Source organism: Ambystoma mexicanum, chromosome 10, assembly GCF_040938575.1.
Source record: "Ambystoma mexicanum isolate Mex_15411 chromosome 10, UKY_AmexF1_1, whole genome shotgun sequence".
NCBI lineage: Eukaryota > Metazoa > Chordata > Amphibia > Caudata > Ambystomatidae > Ambystoma > Ambystoma mexicanum.
In genome coordinates this window covers 511,968,032-511,987,561 of record NC_090932.1, presented here as the reverse complement: position 1 = coordinate 511,987,561, position 19,530 = coordinate 511,968,032, and the positions used below count along the sequence as shown (strand labels likewise).

Below are 19,530 nucleotides of genomic sequence, written 5' to 3'. Positions count from 1 at the left end.
AGTAACCTTTTATAGTACCAACTTGGAGCCCCAAATTGGCCAAGTGTAAGAGACAAGAAAGTACTGTTGGAGTATTCCAAAGAAATGGATCCACATTGTTATCCCTGCACCAGTAACTGAACTTGTTCCAATTACACAGATAAAGGGATTTTGTTGCTGCCTACTGGCCGAAAGCAATATCTCCATTATGTCATCCGGGAGGTCCCAATCCTTATATCTTAACCTCTCAGAAACCATGTGTGAAGGCTGAGTGTCTTGATCTCTGGATGGAGAACCCAACCTTCCTCTTGCGAGAGAAGATCCTCTTTGTGGAAGACGTATTGGAGGGCAGATGGACATGTCCAGAAGGTCCGGGTACCACGTCCTCCTGGCCCAATCAGGGCCTAATCATGGTTTTCCTGAACTTTATCAACCTCCTGATTACGTGAGGAATCACGGGGACTGGAGGAAACGCGTAAAGGAGTGGAAATACCCAGTCTACTAAGAACTCGTCCCGTAGAGCTCCTCTTGGGGGAGATTCCCATGAGCAATAAAGTTCGCACTTCCGGCTGGCCCCGGTCGCAAACAGATCCACTTGAGGGGTTCCCCAAAGGGCAAAGATCTCTTGAAGGAGTTCCTTACCTAGTTCCCATTTGTGGGAGACTGTACTCTGCCTGCTCAGAGCATTCACCGCCATGTTTAGTTCTCTGGCGAGGTGAACTGCCGATAGGGAGATTCCTTCTTGCATTGCCAAGAACCAGAGCTGCATTGCCTCTCTGCAAAGTGGGCGTGATCCTACGCCTCCTCTTTTGTTGAGGTAGTACATGGCCACCGTGTTGTCTGTCATTAACAGGACATTCTTTCCTTGCACAGAGGGCAGAAAAGCCTTCAGCGCTAGTCTGATTGCTCTACGCTCCAAAAGGTTTATGTGTAGTTTGGACTCTGATGGAGACCAACGAACGCTGATTGTCAGATCGTTGGTATGGGCTCCCAACCCCGTGAGTGAGGTATCTGTCACTACCGTTATCTCCGGCCATGGTTGCCAAAAAAGATTCCCCCTTGAGGATATTCTCCTTGCAAGCCCACCATAGGAGATCTTGAGCCACTTTGGTCAGGACTTGTAGAAGATCTGACATCTCCCGGGAAAACTGAGATCATTGAGTCCCGAGGGCCCACTGAAGGGATCTCATCCTCAATCTGGCCTCTGGCACCAGAAAAATGCAGGATGCCATGAGGCCTAGCAACCTTAGAAAGTCGAAAGCCGGTAGACATTGGGCATTTTGAAACTTCATTACCATCTGCATAATGTGGTGAGCTCTCTCCTCGGGAGGCAAGGCTTTCCCTGAGGAAGTGTCCAGGATCACTCCAATGAATTGGAGTTTTTGGCTTTTGAATCATTTGCGACTTCTTGTAATTGAGTGAGAAGCCCAGACTGTAAGAAATGGCAGGTCAAGGCCAGATGTTCCTGGGCTTGTTTAGATGAATTTGCCCTGATTAGCCAATCGTCCAGATAAGGGTAGACGTGAATCCCCCCTTCTTCTGATACTCGCTGCCACTACCGCCATCAGTTTGGTGAAAACCCTCGGGTGGAGGTTGGCCCAAATGGTAGAACCCGAAACTGATGAGAACCACCAAGCTGCTGTGGCTGATCTAGCACCTCTCCCTTTTCCGCCATGAAAAGGTTTTCTCTGTTGGCCTCTCTGACTGGCCTGCCCCCTCCCTTTTCCAAAAGGGAAATAGAAGCGGAAAGGGCGACTCTTCCATGAAGATGAGCCTGCATAAGAGTGTTGTTGAGGTTGCCCTATAGCGGAGCAGAGTGATTTTGCTGCCACTTTCGAGGTCTGCAGCTTCTCCAAGCTCTCGTCCGCCTTGCTACCAAACAACCTCAAGCCGTCAAAGGGCATATTAAGTAATCTATACTGCACATCAGGTGCAAAACAAGATTTTCTTAGCCATGCAAATCTGCGCAAGACTGTGCTAGATGCCATGGACCTGCTTATACTATCCACAGTGTCCAATCCTGACTGAAGGCATTCCTCCATAGCCTCTTTACCATCCTTCACTATAGCCAGGAAACCGTCCCGTTCCTCACCTTCCGGGATACGTTCAGCCGCTGATGACATGCAGTCCCACAGGGTATAAGTAAATCTTGCTAATGTGCAAGTGACAGTCGATTTCAGGGCCATGTTGCCCGAAGAAAAAGCTTTCCGGGCCCAAGCATCAACTTTATCGTCCCCGTCTGGCGTTATTGATGGGTGAGCTGATTGCCTAGTGGAGGTTGCAGCTTGAATTCAAGAGATGGATGTTTGGATAAATATTCTGGATCTGATAAAGCTGGAGTATATTTTGGTACCAGTTTCTTATTTACTGGTACAATTGAATCAGGAGTATTCCAATTTACCATTACCTTTTTTTGCAGTGCTTTATGAAATGGAAGAATAGGATATTTTAAGGGACCCTCACTCAGGATGTCAGTCATGTCATTCTGGTCAAAATCTGGGGAAGCTGCTTTCCAACATATAAAATCAATGACCCTTCCCATAAGATTCCTATAACTGGGATCAGCATGATCTGTACGATCTGGTCTTTCAAAATCCACTGCAGGTGAAGTGTCTAAGCCACTGGCATTTTGTAGACAGTCATAAAGGTCTGTTATTTTAGACTGTGGGTCCACTAGTTATTCAGGGACCTCTGGCTCCAAATCCAACTCCAGCTGGAGTGACATCCTCTCCAGAGGAATGTTCTTCATATATAGATGACATGGATCTAAAGAATTCCTGTCTAGGTTGAGGGTGGAAAGTCTTTTCAGGCAAACAAGGTGGAATTTGCCTAGGCATGGACAATGGCATCGACTTGGGTCTTGGTATCAAAGGCAGCCTCGATGAAGGCGTTGAAGGCGTCAATAGGGAAAACGCTGGCTTCGACAGTGTCGAAGGAGGCTTCAATGCTGTTGAAGGCGGTTTCGATACAGCTAAAGATGTCGACATGTTCGTCAGCGGTCTCGACGCTATGGTCGCCGACGGTGTCGAGTCGAGTTTTGGCTTCGACGTCTATGTCAATTCCGCTAGCCAGGATTTATGCACCAGAGGCTTAGACTTAGTGCAAGGCGTCGGGGAACTTTCCCTTGAAGACACTCTCGACTCTTTTTCAACCCTTGCGTGTTTAGATCTTGATTTTCCTCTGTCATTTTTAGAGTGAGTAGAGGCATGATCACCACGCGGCAACTTTGAGGCGGTCTGGGCCGCTTTCTCCAATATTTTAAGCATCAAAGCCCTGAAGGCCTCCCATTTTTCTGGGCAATTGTGCTTTGATGGGTAAGTAACTCTCCTCTCAGAAGAGGACGAGGAGGAAGAAGACCTATGACATCGCTTTTTTGACTTTTTAGTTGAAGATGAGGAAGATTTCCTCGATCGACTCTCCGATCTCGACCTCCTTGACTCGCAATGAGATTTTCGACCTGAATCATCCGAATCCTTTTGTCTTTTCGGAGACTTATATTTCTCCTCCCCCACCGCCACCTTACCTCTGCGTTCCCTAAGAGCCTTATTGGACAAGGCCTGACATGACCCACACTCATCAACCCAATGGTCTGGGCTGAGGCACCAGAGGCAATTCCGATGGGGGTCGGTTATAGACATCTTCCTGCTACACCTCAGACATTTGTTTAACCCTGTCTTGGGTGTGGAGGGAGTAGAAGACGAGGACATTGTCAAAGAAAATTCTGATGCGCCTTTCATAACACAAAGCAGTTGCGTCGGAAAAACGGAACTGAGGTAACGGGCGCAGCTCGAGCTCTTTATACAGCGGATGGCGTTGATGCCCGATGGCAGCCCTCGAGGGACTTCGACTCTGCGGTCTCGAACACAGCACCCACTGGTGAAAAAAAAATTCCGAAGCAGCTGAGCTGGGATACGATTATCATAATATGAGGAATATGTGGCAGGACACAATCCATTCAGAATTTAGGTATTGGCTGCAGCATACATCACAGAGATGCTATATTTGTAATTTTCCAAAGTTATATAAAAAAAACAGTGAATGCTTCTGTATCAGACTTTTCCGTACTGTGAAACATGTACTAAGTAGCTAATAATGCATCACTTAATACATATTTCTACTAATACACACAAAACATAAATAGACTACAATGCATACAAATATGGGGCTTATATATGGAGAGTAAAGTACGCAAAAAAAGAGGCAGCATCATTAGCAATTGTGTATAATCTACATGATTGTATTCACACACAAAAATGATTGCTGTGTTTCAGGCCTGCTTCTTCCCCTACATATGTACATCATAAATGCGATTAAATTCTAAGGAACGTAGTGTAAGAACATGTGAGAATAGCAATATCTATAAATGTAATACCTTTTGAAAGTTAAGTTTCTGACTGTCAGTAAATAAAACCACCTGGCCTAGATATGGCAGTAAACAAAAAAGAAGGGGCTCAACATGTGATGTCATCAGTGATGTCAATATTTGTGATGTCATCTTTGATATCGTGCGTGTTAGTCTTAGCAGTGCAGAGGGGTGGCGCGACTTATGGTTGCGTAGCTTACCATAACTGGCGAATTTCAGGTGTTTTTCGATTTTACTTGTAAACATAACATCCTTTTAACAACATTTTTTTTCCTGAATTGCATAGGTTATTACTGCAACTTAACCATAACGCCCCTTAACAACGTTTATTCATTGAATACATACTCACTGTAGTTGGTGCAAAATAAACAATCCAACCCGCACTACCTGAAAAGCAAGGCAACTGATTAGGTTAGCACCAACTGTCCACAGAAATTACAATCCTAACTTTAGAACTCCAACCCTAAATTGTGTGAGGCCTCGTGCCCAAAAGTTCACAATATTTTCAAATGATTTAGGAGTCGGAAAAAAAATTAGCAGAGCGTTCCTGCGGACGGGAAGATGGGTCCAAAAGTTAGATGAAGCCATGTTCTAGTGAATAAGACAGTATCCAGCTTTCGGAGGGTTTTTGGCAACATGTTTTGCCAAAGCCAAACAATGGTAAGTGTTTTAAAAGTTAATCAAACTTTTCAAGGGTGGAGATAGGTGGGTAAACATTTACCACCCGCACTCCAGTTTCTGTTTAGACTTGGTGGATAGTCTGGGGTACGTTTTCCCGCCTTGGTGCCCAGGAGCTGAGGTGCAAGAAGAGTTCCGGTCGGGGATGGAAGCATGGTGCAACCTCTGATGAACAATGCAAGAACCACCGCTGCAGCACTCTTCAAGACACTCGACCAGGCGCGAGAAAGAAGGTTACAGGGACGGTCAACGTTGCATGGCAACACCAGGCGTCTCAGCTGTCGTGGTCGAAGAAAGCCTCCCATCTCATGACCCGTCCATGTCAGGGAGCTGAAATTTCACAGGAGAACCTCCTGTTGCACAAGCTGAAGACCCCTGGTTTTCTGGGATGTAACCCGGAACAATGTCGCTTCTGAAGCTGGTCAGTCCACTGGGTAGACGCCTGAACCAGTTCCTACCGGTCCAGAAGGTTGTAGCACCAACAAGCGTCTTCAGAGAACAGTAGCCAAACAGGGCTCCACCGGGACTCAAGCAAGATTTGGACGCCAGGCCTCTTCAAGGATTGTCCACAGGCCTTCCACTGTTTTCACAGCTACAACAGGATACTTGGCTCCTCTTCAGATCTGCTGGAATGGCTGAGAGACACCTCTTCTTATTCCAAAGTCAGGTACCTAATCAGAATCAGCCCTCCAATGGCAAGACCTGCCCCACACATGCACATCACTGGTGGTTCAATCAGGGACCAATGTGAGTTTCACTCAAGCATGCACATCAGACTTTCGGGCGCCAGTATGTGGATTGGTACCAGACCGTCCCTGTCCACTTCCTGAAACCAGACACCTGCGGTATTCACAAACGCACAAAAAGCAAGCCTTTCCCGGGCAAGTGCATAATTATTAAAGAATGTTCCTGACCTGGCACGGCAGGACAAAGGAAGGACAAGATGGCCAAGGAACAAAAAAACAACAACAAAAAAATGCATGGCACAGCCCTGTTGGGATACAAGCCAGTTAGAAGCCAAACACGTTAAACGTGGTTAGGCTAACAAAAAGTAAAGTAAAAAGTATGAAAAGGTAACTGCTGCCATCAGTTTGTCCTTCGACACACCTTAGGTAACCCAAAAATCAATTTGAGTGTAGGGTCATACAACCAAAACAAAAACAAAAACATTGCACTGCATTGGAAGATAAAACGTTACCCCAAAAAAACAAAAGTAAAAAGTACTGAGAGCCTGAAAGACAAGTCATTTTCCCCATACCATGTGAGCAAAAACCCAGGGGAGCACTGAAAAAGATCAGGTCAGTGTGTAACCCGAAAGAAAAATGTTTGGAGGTCCATCGAATATGGAGGGACAGTGGTTAAAAAGAGAACACTTTCCTGAAAATCTTTGATTAGGTCAGCCGGGTCCACAAAATGCTGGGGTACAACCATGCGAGCTGTACCATGGTAGTATACGAGTACTGGCTTTCAATTAGAAGCTAAACATTTTACAAATAAACAAATGTATGCATATTACTGTTTAGAAAAACAAAACAGCCAAATTTAAAAATGTCAAGCATATTATCTAGGTGGAACACTTACCTTTCACTGTTTTTACAAAGACACGTTTCTCTTTGCTAGGATCTTTTTCATCCACAAGAACTCCATGGAAGATCCGCCCAAAGGTACCTAAATAAGAATAATTAAAAACATATAGGGAGGACGGCAGCAACAATTTGCAACATGATAACATAGTAAGTCTCCCACCTTTGCTTCGACTGGCTGCTTTTAAAATTCTGAAGTTTGAGAAATGTGACCCTTCTTTTTAAATGACTAATCACATTTAGTTTCCAGAAAGCCTCATAATCAAGTGCCCAAATCCATTCGGAACTTTAGTGCTACCCTTAAACGCTCAAGTACAAACAGCTTCTCCCTGTTTCTCCCTGCCTAGAAACACTTGTGTACAGACGCGTTATAAATGCCACATCATATATCATAGCTCATATCTAACAGACCCCAAACCAGGGTGAACGTATCAAAACACTCCCTGCTATCCACTGCACCCTACATAACTATGACCACAATGTTCACTACATGCTTGCTTTCATGATCTATACCCGACTGTCATATGTGAGGGGTCAGAAATATGAGGTGGACCGCATTGTAAAGTTTTCTCAACAAATCTCAGTTTATTACAATATTAGGTAGGTTGAACGCCTCACTATTCCTACTCTGACGAGGATTTCCCAGATTAAAATAAACTAAAGGAAACACTCAAACAAAGGCTATCTGTCCCTCACACTTAAAGAAATAACAGGAAATACATGGCAGTTCAAAACAGATCTACGGGATTTTTGCATGAGAAATGTGCGAACCACAAAAGGTTAGCACATTTTCCATGCGAACACGCATTGAAACCCCCAAAGACCACAGCCTCACCCAAAAGACACCCACCACAGACCCCCACCCACAACACACCTCCACCCACACCTCCAACATACCCAAACCCTACTTACCTTTTCAGACGCAGTGTGCCTGAAGCAACAGTTCCCTTTCTCTTCTGTGATCGGAAACCGGCACCGCAGGGTCCTTTTCTCCCTCTCCACCCTCCTGCTCCCCCCCCCCCCAGGAGCTGCAGGGGTGTCACCCGCAACCCTCACACACTGTACCACACAGCATAGCGAGCGGGGTGTTGCGGGGGACAACCCTGCAGCCCCTGTTCTTTTCCAGGTGTTGCGGGGGTGTCCCCCGTAACACCCCGCTCACTATACCACACAGTATAGTGAGCGGGGTGGTGCGGGAAAAACCCTGCAGCCTTTTTGTTTTAATACTTACCTACAATGCTACCACCAAAGGGTTCAAACGTTTGGTGGTAGCATTTGTAGGACTTTTTGTACATGCAAACCTTTAGATTTGGTAAAAAGTACAATACCCTTCAAAACAATAACTATTGAATTCAAATAGCAACCAAATTATCTTTACAACCTAGGCAAACTCCCCTTCCCCAGGTTTTAAACGTGATTCTGCTTTACAGTTAAAAAAAAGAACACAAGAAAATCCAGATTTGCAACAAAGTTCCAATATAGTTTGATGTAACTTCAACTTATCAACAAAAAGTTCCAACACATGAATCAAGAGTCTTCTTCCTCTTTGAACAGACTTTAATTTCTACAATAGTAATGTTTATATTGGTTGGGATGATTTGCCACTTTAACAACTGCAGGACATACAACTTATATGCAACAACCTTGCTTGGCTCTTCCTCCAGTACTAAAACAATGTCACTGTCAAGACCATCTTGTAGCACTTCGCCAACTTTCACTTAGCCTGCTTCCATGCCAGGCCTACAATCTCCAAAAGGTTTTCCATTCAGGTATACTCCACTGCCCGAACAGCTTTTCCCAAACACAAGTTGTCTTTATAGTCAATGTCAACTGAAGAGTTTACAACAGCTACACAGCATTCACCAAATAACAGCTTCAACACCTTTTCAGGGAAGACGAGATTCACATTTACGCTCTTCAACACTTTTCTGTAAATTATGATCCTTTCCTTCTAGCCACTGGTCTCCAGGTGGGCAGCTTTTTTGCCACTTTGTTTCGTCACTTCACCAACAACCAAAGACTGACAGGGATAGGATCTCCTACCTCTCCCCTGGTTGCAACAAGCGGTGGGCATCCCAAAGCGTACCATATGATGTATATAATATGGGCACTTAGTTCCAGAGTTTACATTCCTTTGCCTATCCTTCTGCTGTTTGCAATATTGGCCAGATGGTGTTTGTATTATTTCCTGACTCTCTTGGCTTGGGAAATGCTTACTGACATCAACTCTCAATAAAGTAGCCCTCACAGTTGGTTGGGTTTTCCGAAAACAACTACTTTCAAGATCACAATCATTTGGATTTTGTATCTTAAGTCTTAGCTGATTTTCCCTACCTAAATATACCCAATTAGCTTGGGAACCATGTTCACACTTCTGTCAGTGCGGCTTCTGTTTTTTTTCTCCAAATGTTTGGTATTCAATACTGGCGTGTGAATTGTTTTCATTCACACATGAGTGCAGCTTCACACTCGTTCTGCTACTATGCGAGTGTCTATCACTTGCATGCCTGCTTCCCGGTTACGAGCGGGGACAGAGAGCTCCAGGATCACTCCCCTGTCTTGACGTGCACCTCTGTTCCCCTCGTGTTACACGGTACTTCTGCTACTCTGGCCCTTTATGACACCGCAACACTTTTCAGTGAATCTGCTTTTGTTTATTTCACTTCCAAATGGAGCACCTTTTGCTCCGGAAGGCCTGTCAACCACCCAAAACAGCCTCCTGCACACTTCCTGCTGCACAGCCACCGAAGAGCGGGTCACAAGTGGGACCGCAATCCTTCTGCAAGCTTTCGGCTGCACAATCACTGCAATTCAGGATTCTGGAGATACGAACCCTCTCAGTACAAGCAGCTGGTATCTTCCCCTGCAGTGGTCCCAGCATCCTCTCTTGCCTCAAGTATCTGTCTGGCCTGCCAAACTACGTGCCTTCTGCTTCTGACTTCCACTGCTCTTCACCAGCAAAGTCAGCTCCTTTTCTATGGCCTGCACCTGAGGGGGCCTTTTAAGCCTCCAGTCTCCCTGCGGTGTGGGACATCTGCACTAATGTACTGACCACTACTGCAACATTGTGCCTCTTTTGCCATCTTCCTGGTCCCAGTACTTGGGGAATTCTGGGACTACGAAGACCCTAAAGGAAAAGTTAGGTTTTCTTACTTGCGGTTTACTTTCAAACCCCAATTTGTTCCTTATAATATTCTTTGAAGGAACTTTATGAAAATTATTCATTAACCCTGATTGCACTGCTAGGCCCTGAAGACCCTTTGCATATGGAAACAAGGCATAATCACCATACACTAGTGATACGACAGACACGAGGTTCGATTTCCAAGTACTTGGGTTTATTGCAAAGCAAATATATTCTCAGTCGGCCAACTGGGTCTAACGTCTCGCAGCGTGCGTCCCCCAGACCTCTTGAGACACAAGAAAGTGAGCATTCTACAACAGTAACATATATATATATATAAACATGCAATCATACAATCTTTTTGTGACACATCAAAATCGCCCATAATGCATCTTCTCGAGCTAGGGTTCGGTAATTGACAAATATGACATTATGACACGTTTCTTAATCTATATCACTCGTTTTATCAACAGTTGCAATTTGCAGCTTGCAGACATTGTTCTTTGTTATGAAGAACATAAAGCTCTTGTTCGGCAAGGATACTGTGTTTGTGGGAGCGACTCATTCCAAAGCGGGTTATCTACTAGTTTCTATTTGTGAACTATGGCTCAGTCTGCTCTAAGAAGAGCCCAGAAGGGGGGGCCCTGGAAAAGTATAATTCATGTTTAATGGCCCGTTACTCCAGTTTTAGCGAGACCGGCCGGCACCTGGGCCGCTGATTAAATGCCTCTCTGCTCGCCTTCAAGGACTTGTGAGGGAGGAAAACAATGTATTTCTGTACTGTTTGGCATTTCTGTCTGGGCCGATCTCTCAACATGTAGACGGTGGGCCTTGCACCGTGTATAAGCTTTCAGAATAAAATACATTCAGCAAAGCGTTTAACAGAAGGGAATAGAAAGCAAATGGCAGATGTTACACAAGATGGCCGCCCTATGGTTTTACTGACGATTCTCTGTTGGCAATGTAGGGCATATGATGTGACTGGATTTCGGCCAACATAATATACCTTCTATACCTGGTTAGGGTAATTTCTAGACTTACAGTACAAAATTATGCAATCCTTTTAAGTTGTTTTTCCCAACTTTCCTTTAACTGTCTCCTTGAGAGTAGGGAGGTTCTTAACTGTACAAGTCTCCCAAACTTTAGAAGGATTTTGATTTCTCTCCAAGTCTGGGAGTGTATGAGTGGCTTAACCCCTATTTGTATGGGTATCACATGGGCCACCCAGATGTTTATTACAAGCCATTACATTGGCATTGCTGAACCATCCTCCCTAGAGGAAGATGAATACCATGTCTCATTCCATCGATTCCTTTCACACCCCTTGGCCCCTTCTCCCTGGTGATCCTACCTCACAACCCCACCTTGAAGGTCAGGATCAAGAAGCGTTGGCCTTTCAAAGGGAACCTGGGATCAGACCTTAGGCAGGGGATAAGTGAGGGATTTGTAGGATTCATCACACGTCACGTCACACCCAGCCTTAGCTGTTGATTCATCATAACAAGGATATTCACCAGCTCTACTTCCCATCTGCTATCCTGGCCCCTGGAAAATAAGTTCTTGCCTTTTTTCACAAGACTCTGGATGTTATGCTCCCATCTCTCCAAATACATAAAAAAATCAAGAACTGAACAGACTTATTGGTCTATTGCTATGTGGCTATCTCTGTGGGTCTGCAGTTGATGCTCTGTATTTTGCCAACAGTTTTTTGCTGACTGCAGGGATCACCTCTGGCGTTTCCCAATTTGTGGACACTTTTCTGCAAGGCCTTGCGAAAAGGAATAATGGGTCTTCTTCTGGCCCCTTGTCAAGTATATCAGTGAGGCCACCTTGCTCGTATACTGGTGTGGGCCTAGACCACCCCATATATTCCATAACCCTATTCATAAGAGTCCTATAATTACCCTCTGTTAGGACAGTTTTTATGAAGTTCAACTAAGGGCTTAGTATAACCATTCAACTGAGAAAGCACAAGACTCCAATCTTTATATAAGGCTGTGCCACCCGAGTACATGGTAGCACAGACAGAGCAGCCATGCTTATGTTAGGAGGGAGCGAGGGCTGTAGAATCAATACAAATGAAAATGTAATACACATTGTCCAAAGAAACACTGAAACACTATGAATGTAAAAATAAATGATGTATTTAAATACAAGAAGGCCCAGATAAATTTAGGGGGTAGGTACTAACACATTATATGAAATCACAATATAAAAACACAACATTATACTTGAAGGCATACCTACCCAAATTATAGACCTTATTTGAAATTATCAAGGATATCAGACTGTGTAGGTAAGTTATCAGGTTGACTTGTGTGTCTTCCTCTCCACTTAAACACAGAACGTCTCCAAGCTCCCCTTCCTCCTCACCTGATGTAGAAGAGTAGTCCAACTTCTTCCTGCGTGTGCGACGAAGTGGGCTTTGTTCTTCTTCAGTAGGTAGGGCAGCCATGGAAGGAAGCCACTGTGACTCCGGTTTGGAATCAACAGAGACTCCCCTCTGCGACAGGCAGCACGAAGCAAGGGGAAAAGCCTTGCGGCACAAAAACCCCTCCGGAGCGGTGAATACACGCAGGTCCAGGAACAATGATGGGAAACGCTAATAGCGCAGCTGGTCAATAGAAACACAGGGAACGATCAAAGGCAGGTGAGATACAGATTCGAATGAAGTGACTGGACATAGAAACAGGAATGAGGCAGACTAGGATGAACGGCCAGAAAGTAAACGAGGAAGGCAAAACAGGCAGAAAGAGGAAAGGAGCGGATCAACGCCAAGGGAAATACAACGCAGCGTAAGCAACAAGGGAAAGACGAGAGTTGCAACGCGCCAGACTGCCGAGTGTAAGATGGTAATATACACTCGGCGGCGGCCATCTTTGGAAAAAAACTAGACCGTCAACGACGTCTAGGGAGAATACGTGGCGGCACAGTTTGATGGCGGCCATGTTTCCACCTGTTCCACAACCGCCAGGAACCCGCGGTTGTGACAGAAATACCCAACAGTAGATCAAGGAAAGTCAAAACCTTTCCATAAACATTCAGTATAGGTCACACCTATTCTTGGGGTGTAAAAATAAATGGTTACTTTCACAATTACATTCAGTAATGCAAGGGCAGCAGACCCTTCCAGTTGCGCAGTGACTCTCAGTACAAATCACTTAATCAGTAAACTGGACAATATACCTTTTTTGAATAGTGTAACACTTATTCCAGGTGCAGTAAAAACCTATAATTACCTTTGTGATATACTAGGTGAGTAAAACCTAAGGATGTAATATACAGTTACAGGTGCTTTTGAGATCAGTGAACCACAGATAGAGATAAGCAGTAACTCGTGTAACTTATCTTTGGATGGCACACAGCTAACACAGGGTAAGCACAACTTATATACTTTTTTAACATCACAATGAAGGGGAAAGTAAAACCCAATGTTACACTTTACTGAATGACTCAGTTATTATAGGTAGGCAACAACCGAACATAGACTTATTCTGGACAGGCTAGCAGCAAGTCTGGGGAAGCAAGACCCAGTTGAGGGACACTCATACAATTATCCTCAAAGGACTAATCTGGTGATACCAACAGTTGGAGGACACTCATACAATTACCCTGCAGGAATAATCTGGTGAAACCAACACTACTTTTGGGAAAAGGCACAACCTAATCACAGGAGAGTAAAATACCTTCACATCTACTTTCTATTAGACTGGCAAAACAGTTGCTAAGGAAGAAAATATGTTCACCACAGTTTTAAGAATAGTGCATCAAACATCCAAGATGAGTAAGAACTTTTGTAACTGTTCACTCGTAGAGTTACAGTTACCAACCAACTCTTAACAGGTAAGTTACTTTTAAACACTTATTTTCTTTTCTAGGCAAAAGTCCCAATCACTTGAAAGGCTTTCCCTTATTCTTGGAGCATGAGTGTTTTCAGTGGCAGAAAGGGGGTTGGGGGGGTCACTAGGACTAGTGACCAACAGGCAGTGTCGGAATAGGTTCTTTAGCAGCAAAAGTCAGAGTTCCTTAGGAAAACTGGGCAAATAGAGGAGTACTTTACTTCTAGGGTTAGAAGAGGGTCCAGGGGCTTTGCAGAAGGTACCCTTGTAGGAGTCTCGCAGTGGGACTGGGTGCACTGGATGAGAGGCCTCCCCATCACAGAAAACAACCCACAGTTAGACAGAAATCCTAACAGGCTTAAGGTAAGTACATACCCAAGCCAACACAGTACCTCATCATTGAACATTTTGCTGCAGGACGACTTCAGGGTCTGCAGCCAAATACCCGGTCAGTGAATTCCTTGTCGTGGTGACAAAGCAAGACCTCAGAAGGAACTTTGCAGCAGGGATCGATGAAGGAGGCTCTAGGCAAGGTTGCCCTCGCGGCTGAATGCGGTTCTGCGGATTTGGCGCCTTTTCAAGGAGCACAGAAGAAGAAAGAAAATCGCGGTTGAATTCTCGTCGTTACAAAGGTCCAGCACTCTGTTGAGGGGACTTTTCGGACTTGATTTGTGTCTCTGGAGATCCACCAGTAGTTTCAGCGAGAATCGGAATTCGGAAGACCGTGCACCGCACAGTAGCTCGAGGTCCCAGGGTATTGCAGCAACGCAAGGTCGCAGCAACGCGTGGGATGACTCAAAATGCAGATCCTCGAGTCAAGTGGGTCTCGCCAGGCTCTGGGTCGGTGTCGTCTTTTTTGGAGTCCCCAGGTCGATTGGAAGGAAGGGCTACAGTAGGCTCTGGTTACACAGCAGGCTCTCTGGTCGCTGGAAAACATTTCAACTGCTTTTCCTGCATCATCCTAGTCGGTTGCGGTTCCAGTGGTCGACTTTTCTTCAGGTTCGCAGTAATTATCAAGAACTACAGCACAACCTCTGCATTCTCTCCCTGCATTTTACAAGAAGGGGCGTTCTGGTTGTCCAATCAGGACAGCCAGCCCCCTCCTCCCCAAATGGGATTTGTCCCAATTCAAGCAAGGCGCAAGACAAAGGGCTGTGCAGTTTTGGACTCCTCCCTCGCTGCGTTCCCTCACAGACAGACTGGAGCCTGGGCAAGGAGTCCAGGGGACTCCAGCCGAAGATAAAAATCACACAAGAATTTCCCGCCCTGGATGTCAGGGGGAGGGAACAAGAAACGACAAGAAACACTAAAATGGCAAAAGAAAAGACAGAGCATTTTGGTAAAATGAGCACCCTTGGGTCCCTTTACTGCAGCTGTGAACACAGCCCACGGTAAAGGTGCACCAAATTAATACAAGGTATCGCTGCCACCAGCGATTGAAGGTAAGCTTGTCCCTGTAACAGAATTGATACAGTTTTAATGTGAAAGGGGATACATTGCTTCTCCCCAACACTCCACATAAGGTGCAGTGTGCTGGCTTCAAAGAGAATAAAATGGATCCAAAGATCCTTTCTACCCTTGGGAACTGTAGTTCTCTCAAGATTAGCAAGAAAGTTAAAAGGGGAGCCCCTTGGGCAACCCAGCAACAACAGGCACTTACTGCCAATAAGTTGTTAAAGAGGATAACTTTAAAAAGACACTATGGAGTCTCAAAAAAATGACACCCACAAAAAGAGTAAAATATTCTGCGAGTGTGGAAAAAGGTTCCCACTCACTGGGGTTTTAAGGAAAAATATCCCACTAGTAAAGCAAAAGGTTCTGGGGTTGACCCAGGTCGGGAAGATTTACCACTTCGGTGAAAATCTTACCCAACACCCTTTGCGTGATCTCCTGGATCAGGCCTACTAAAGACCACCTCAGAGGAGGTATCAATCCTGCATGCTTCCTGTAATTTGTTCTGCAGGTCCTTCAATCTCACATCCTCTGGGATCAATTCTTCTGGAAAGAAACGTCTCACACATCCTCGCCCTCCTCATAAATTGAGGATAAAGATTTAAAGTAATCTGAGCGGGTCAGAGGTGTATAACTTCTTTCTAACAAAGAAGGAGCAATAGACACTATGGGTGGAGATAAGCTTGTAACCATCGACTTAGACGTAATTGGCCTCGATGGAGTCGAGATTGGCCTCGACATAGTCGATAGAATCGACTGTGGCTTTGACATCTTCGATGGAGTAGTCAACGGTACTGTACCGAGTGGCGAAGGGTCGACGTTCACGGCGTCGATGACTTCTCCTTCGACGTAATAGTCATCAGTGCCGATTATGCAGTTTTCGGTTTGGACATGCGAGTCGACAGTGAAAACGTCTTGTGCGTCACAGAGGCTGTTTCTCGACTCAAGGGTTTTGCATGCTCTGGAGGAGTATGTGATGCCGAGGTAGATGATTCACGGCGCTTATGTTTACCAGGTTTTTGTCCTGGGGCATCAGCTCTAGTGTTCTCTGCGGGGGGCCAGGCCGCATTCTCAAATACCTTTAACATTTTCTTTCGAAATTCCTCCCACTGAGGCGGTGAGCTATTTTTGGTAGGACATGTTTCTCTCTCTGGTGAACTGGAGGATGAGGTGGAAGGCGATCTATGTCTTCTTTTTTTAATGATGTCTCAATACGGATGAATGGTGTGATCTGCTCCTAGATCTCAAACTGGAGTGTTTCTTACGTCAAGGAGACAACAGTCTCGACTTGTCTGAGGTATGTTTGGTCGGAGTAATGGGTTTTTTTGGTTTTACCTCTCTCCAACTTCCCTCTGCACTCTCTTAAGGCTTTCGCCGTCATCGATGAGCATTTCTCACACTCCGAACATGGATGCTCTGCCCCAAGGCACCATAGGCCAACCCTGTGTGGTCAAGGACATCTTTGCCCCACAATCTCAGCATTTTTGAAGCAAGATCAGGGCGTAGATGGAGCCGATGAAGTGGCCATCTCGAATGAAGGAGTGAGGATTTTCTCGAAGAAAAAACTCGAAGAAATTCAATTTCCTCACTGAACCAAGCGTTATGTTCCCAAAGCTCATGAAGTGCGGAAAAACTCAACGGTTGATGCGCGCGACTAACTTATACCAGTGATGACGTTGAGGTCATGACAGAGGCCTCAGAGGGACATCGACTCGATAGGCATCGATGCGCAGCGCCCTCTACTGGGGGAAAAAAATTCCGAAGGAGCAGCAAACTGGATATGGGAACATCAAAGATCAGAAATACGTGGGAGAACACAATCCATTCTAAGTTTTTTTTTTTTTAACTTTAAAGCAAAACTAATTTATTATTACAGAGGATCCCCAGCTTGAAGACAGAGAACATTCATGAGCATGTCAATCCATAAACGATCCAAAGCTGGAGAATGTCAAGTTTCACAAAATAAATATTTAAGTAACAATGTATACTTCTTTGGAAAGTTGCATACAGTTTTAACAGAGAGCTTTATTCAACCATTTACACATTCATGGATGGAAGTACTTTTGGACCAGGTAAAGTACCTTTCGCTCGAGGATGTGGTTGCGGAGCGGAGACAGTGCCAGTGTTGTTACTGAAACCCAATTGCACTGAGGCATAAATGGAACCTCTGCAAAAAGTGGGAATTCCAAGGAATTTACAGAATACGCTAATCCCAGTGGTTCGAAGTGCATGAAAAGAAGTTGTGGAACTAGGTTCCCTGCTGGCCTGCCCCGCTCTCCAAAAACCCCATCGCCACAACCCCTTCCATGCACAATACAAACCCCCCCCCAAACAAACACCTGCTTTTAAGGGAACGTTCAGTGCAAATTTCAACTGCTGCCTACACTTATTTTAAGACAAAACCCTTCCTGAACGATTTCTTTTTAAAATAAAAGTATAGGAACATTGAGACTTGATTAAAAAAAAAGGTTAAAAAAAGTAGAGCAACCCTGCTCCCGTCCAGTGGCTGATCCCCAATTGATCTACTTCACAGATTAATGCTCCGTTTTCTTTCAGTGCTGCTGGTTTGAGCTGGAAATCTACCCCTTCCAATGCATAAGGCCTCTGAGACGGGGACAACAGTTCCAAAATACCGAAGGCGACACCAATGGGCATTTTCTTACTTAAAGGAGGCGCAGAGCAGTCCATGGAAGATTTCTTCAGACACACAAATGCACAAACAGACACAGTAGAGGGATTCCAGTGTTGCTACTCTCTATGCTGTATGTGGAATCAGCTTGCATAGACTCCACTTTGTGTAGGGTTCCAGAAATGTACATTGCTACTTCCTATGAAGGACAATTTGCAAATGGTGCAATAGTTTGTTGGGAAAAGGGAGGATTTCCACAGCCTCCCTTTGTTAACCCACAGCCCAAGCCTAATTATAGTTAAACATTTTTCAACTTTTTGGTTATGACAAGTCAATCAAGACACATGCTTTACCTTCTTGTAGAACATCTTGCAGAGTCACCCGCTCCCTGGAGATGGCAATATCCTTAACCTTAACTTTTGCTTCCATCAGAGTGACACTTTTCAGGTCGTTCTTCTCTATCCTTAGTGTTGGATAACCTGAGGAGCCAGCAGATCCAAACAAAACGGATATAAATAGCCTTATTCCAAAGAAAGCACGCACACAGTTATTGAGTTTACATTACATCACTGATTATTTGAACTGAAACTTCTCATATAACACTGTGGCCAAGGAATAGGTTACCTCAATTTCAACAAACAGGGGATGGATGAGTAAAGCAATATTTGTTTACTTCCATACATGCTGGCTCCAAAACTACAACTGAAGCAATGCACAGCAAAGGAGAAACTGAATTGCAACTTTACACATTACATGTGCATTCAAGCCTTTCAATTACGGTAAAAACTGACAAACAATAACCCCCACACAAACTCAAATCCATTGGGAAAGAGGATATACTAAAAGCTCTTCAATGTGGATGAGACTAAAACATGGCACTCCGGTCTCATTTGCCATCTGATCTGCTCTGGTAATGGCTGGAATAATGGATAATGGCATTCTCTTTGACAATATAGATTACAGACTAAAAATGCAGAACCGCTCCATGACCTGAAAACACTCAAAACAACATTTGGTGGCATATATTTTATCAATATTTCCTGGCATGTCCACACAAGTAAAGACCTACATGGGAAAGGGATGATTCCAAACAAATGAGATGGCCCCTCCAGCTTTACTAAACATACATTGCCCAATGTGATGGAGGAAGTAATAAAACAGTGGGGTAAGAAATTATAAATTACTCACTGTAGTGACTAACGTACTCTTAGTCCATAGTCCCCTTTCCTCCATACTGTAAGTGTGTCCCTTCCAAGGGACGGGAGACGGAACCTTTTTCATCTGAAAAAACATTCGCCTTTAAATTTAGAGGCACGTGGGGGTGCGGTCCAGGGAGCATGCGCTGCCCTGACTCCGCCCTCCGGCGCCACACCTCTGTCCCCATTGACACATCGACAATAGATTTAACATTGCCTAATGACACCAGTATTAGGAGGGGCGCGGGGGGGGGGGGTTAGGGAGGTTGGTGTGACGTATGGATGAAAGGGGACTATGGACTAAGAGTATGTTAGTCACTACAGTGAGTAACTTATAATTACTCTTACGTCCCGTCCCCTTTCCTCCATACTGTATGGGCGATCACAACTGAATGTGCCCCAGGGTGGAGAGGAGGCCCTCCTTAAACAAACAGGTTCCTGAGAACCGCTTGTCCGAAGACCGCCTCAGATCTAGACCCGGCATCCAAACAGTAATGCTTACAGAAAGCTGAGGGAGCGGCCCAAGTTGCCGCCTTGCTGATGACCTGCCAAGAGACAAGGAGCTGGAATGCGATGGCCGTTGCCTTGGCCCTGACTGCGTGGGCTTGCATGTTGACCGAAAGTGGCTTGTGCTCACCCTTTTATGCTTCCTTGATGACGGAGACCATCCAGCGGGATATGGAAACC

At 45.0% G+C, this 19,530-nt stretch overlaps 1 protein-coding gene across 2 annotated transcripts in view; it reads right to left on the bottom strand.

The window, feature by feature from the left end:
* The window catches only part of RYK (receptor like tyrosine kinase), a 1,007,965-nt gene that overhangs the window by 489,219 nt on the left and 499,216 nt on the right, over positions 1 to 19,530 (bottom strand). Inside the window, exons 8-9 of one of the 2 annotated variants that reach the window (XM_069618057.1) lie at positions 18,001 to 18,126; positions 6,602 to 6,688 (exon numbers count right to left, since the gene is read on the bottom strand). In XM_069618057.1, coding sequence (XP_069474158.1) covers positions 6,602 to 6,688; positions 18,001 to 18,126 — 213 coding nt within the window. Of the gene's footprint in view, positions 1 to 6,601; positions 6,689 to 18,000; positions 18,136 to 19,530 lie in introns of both variants that reach the window. The other variant, XM_069618056.1, reaches the window with a different exon arrangement.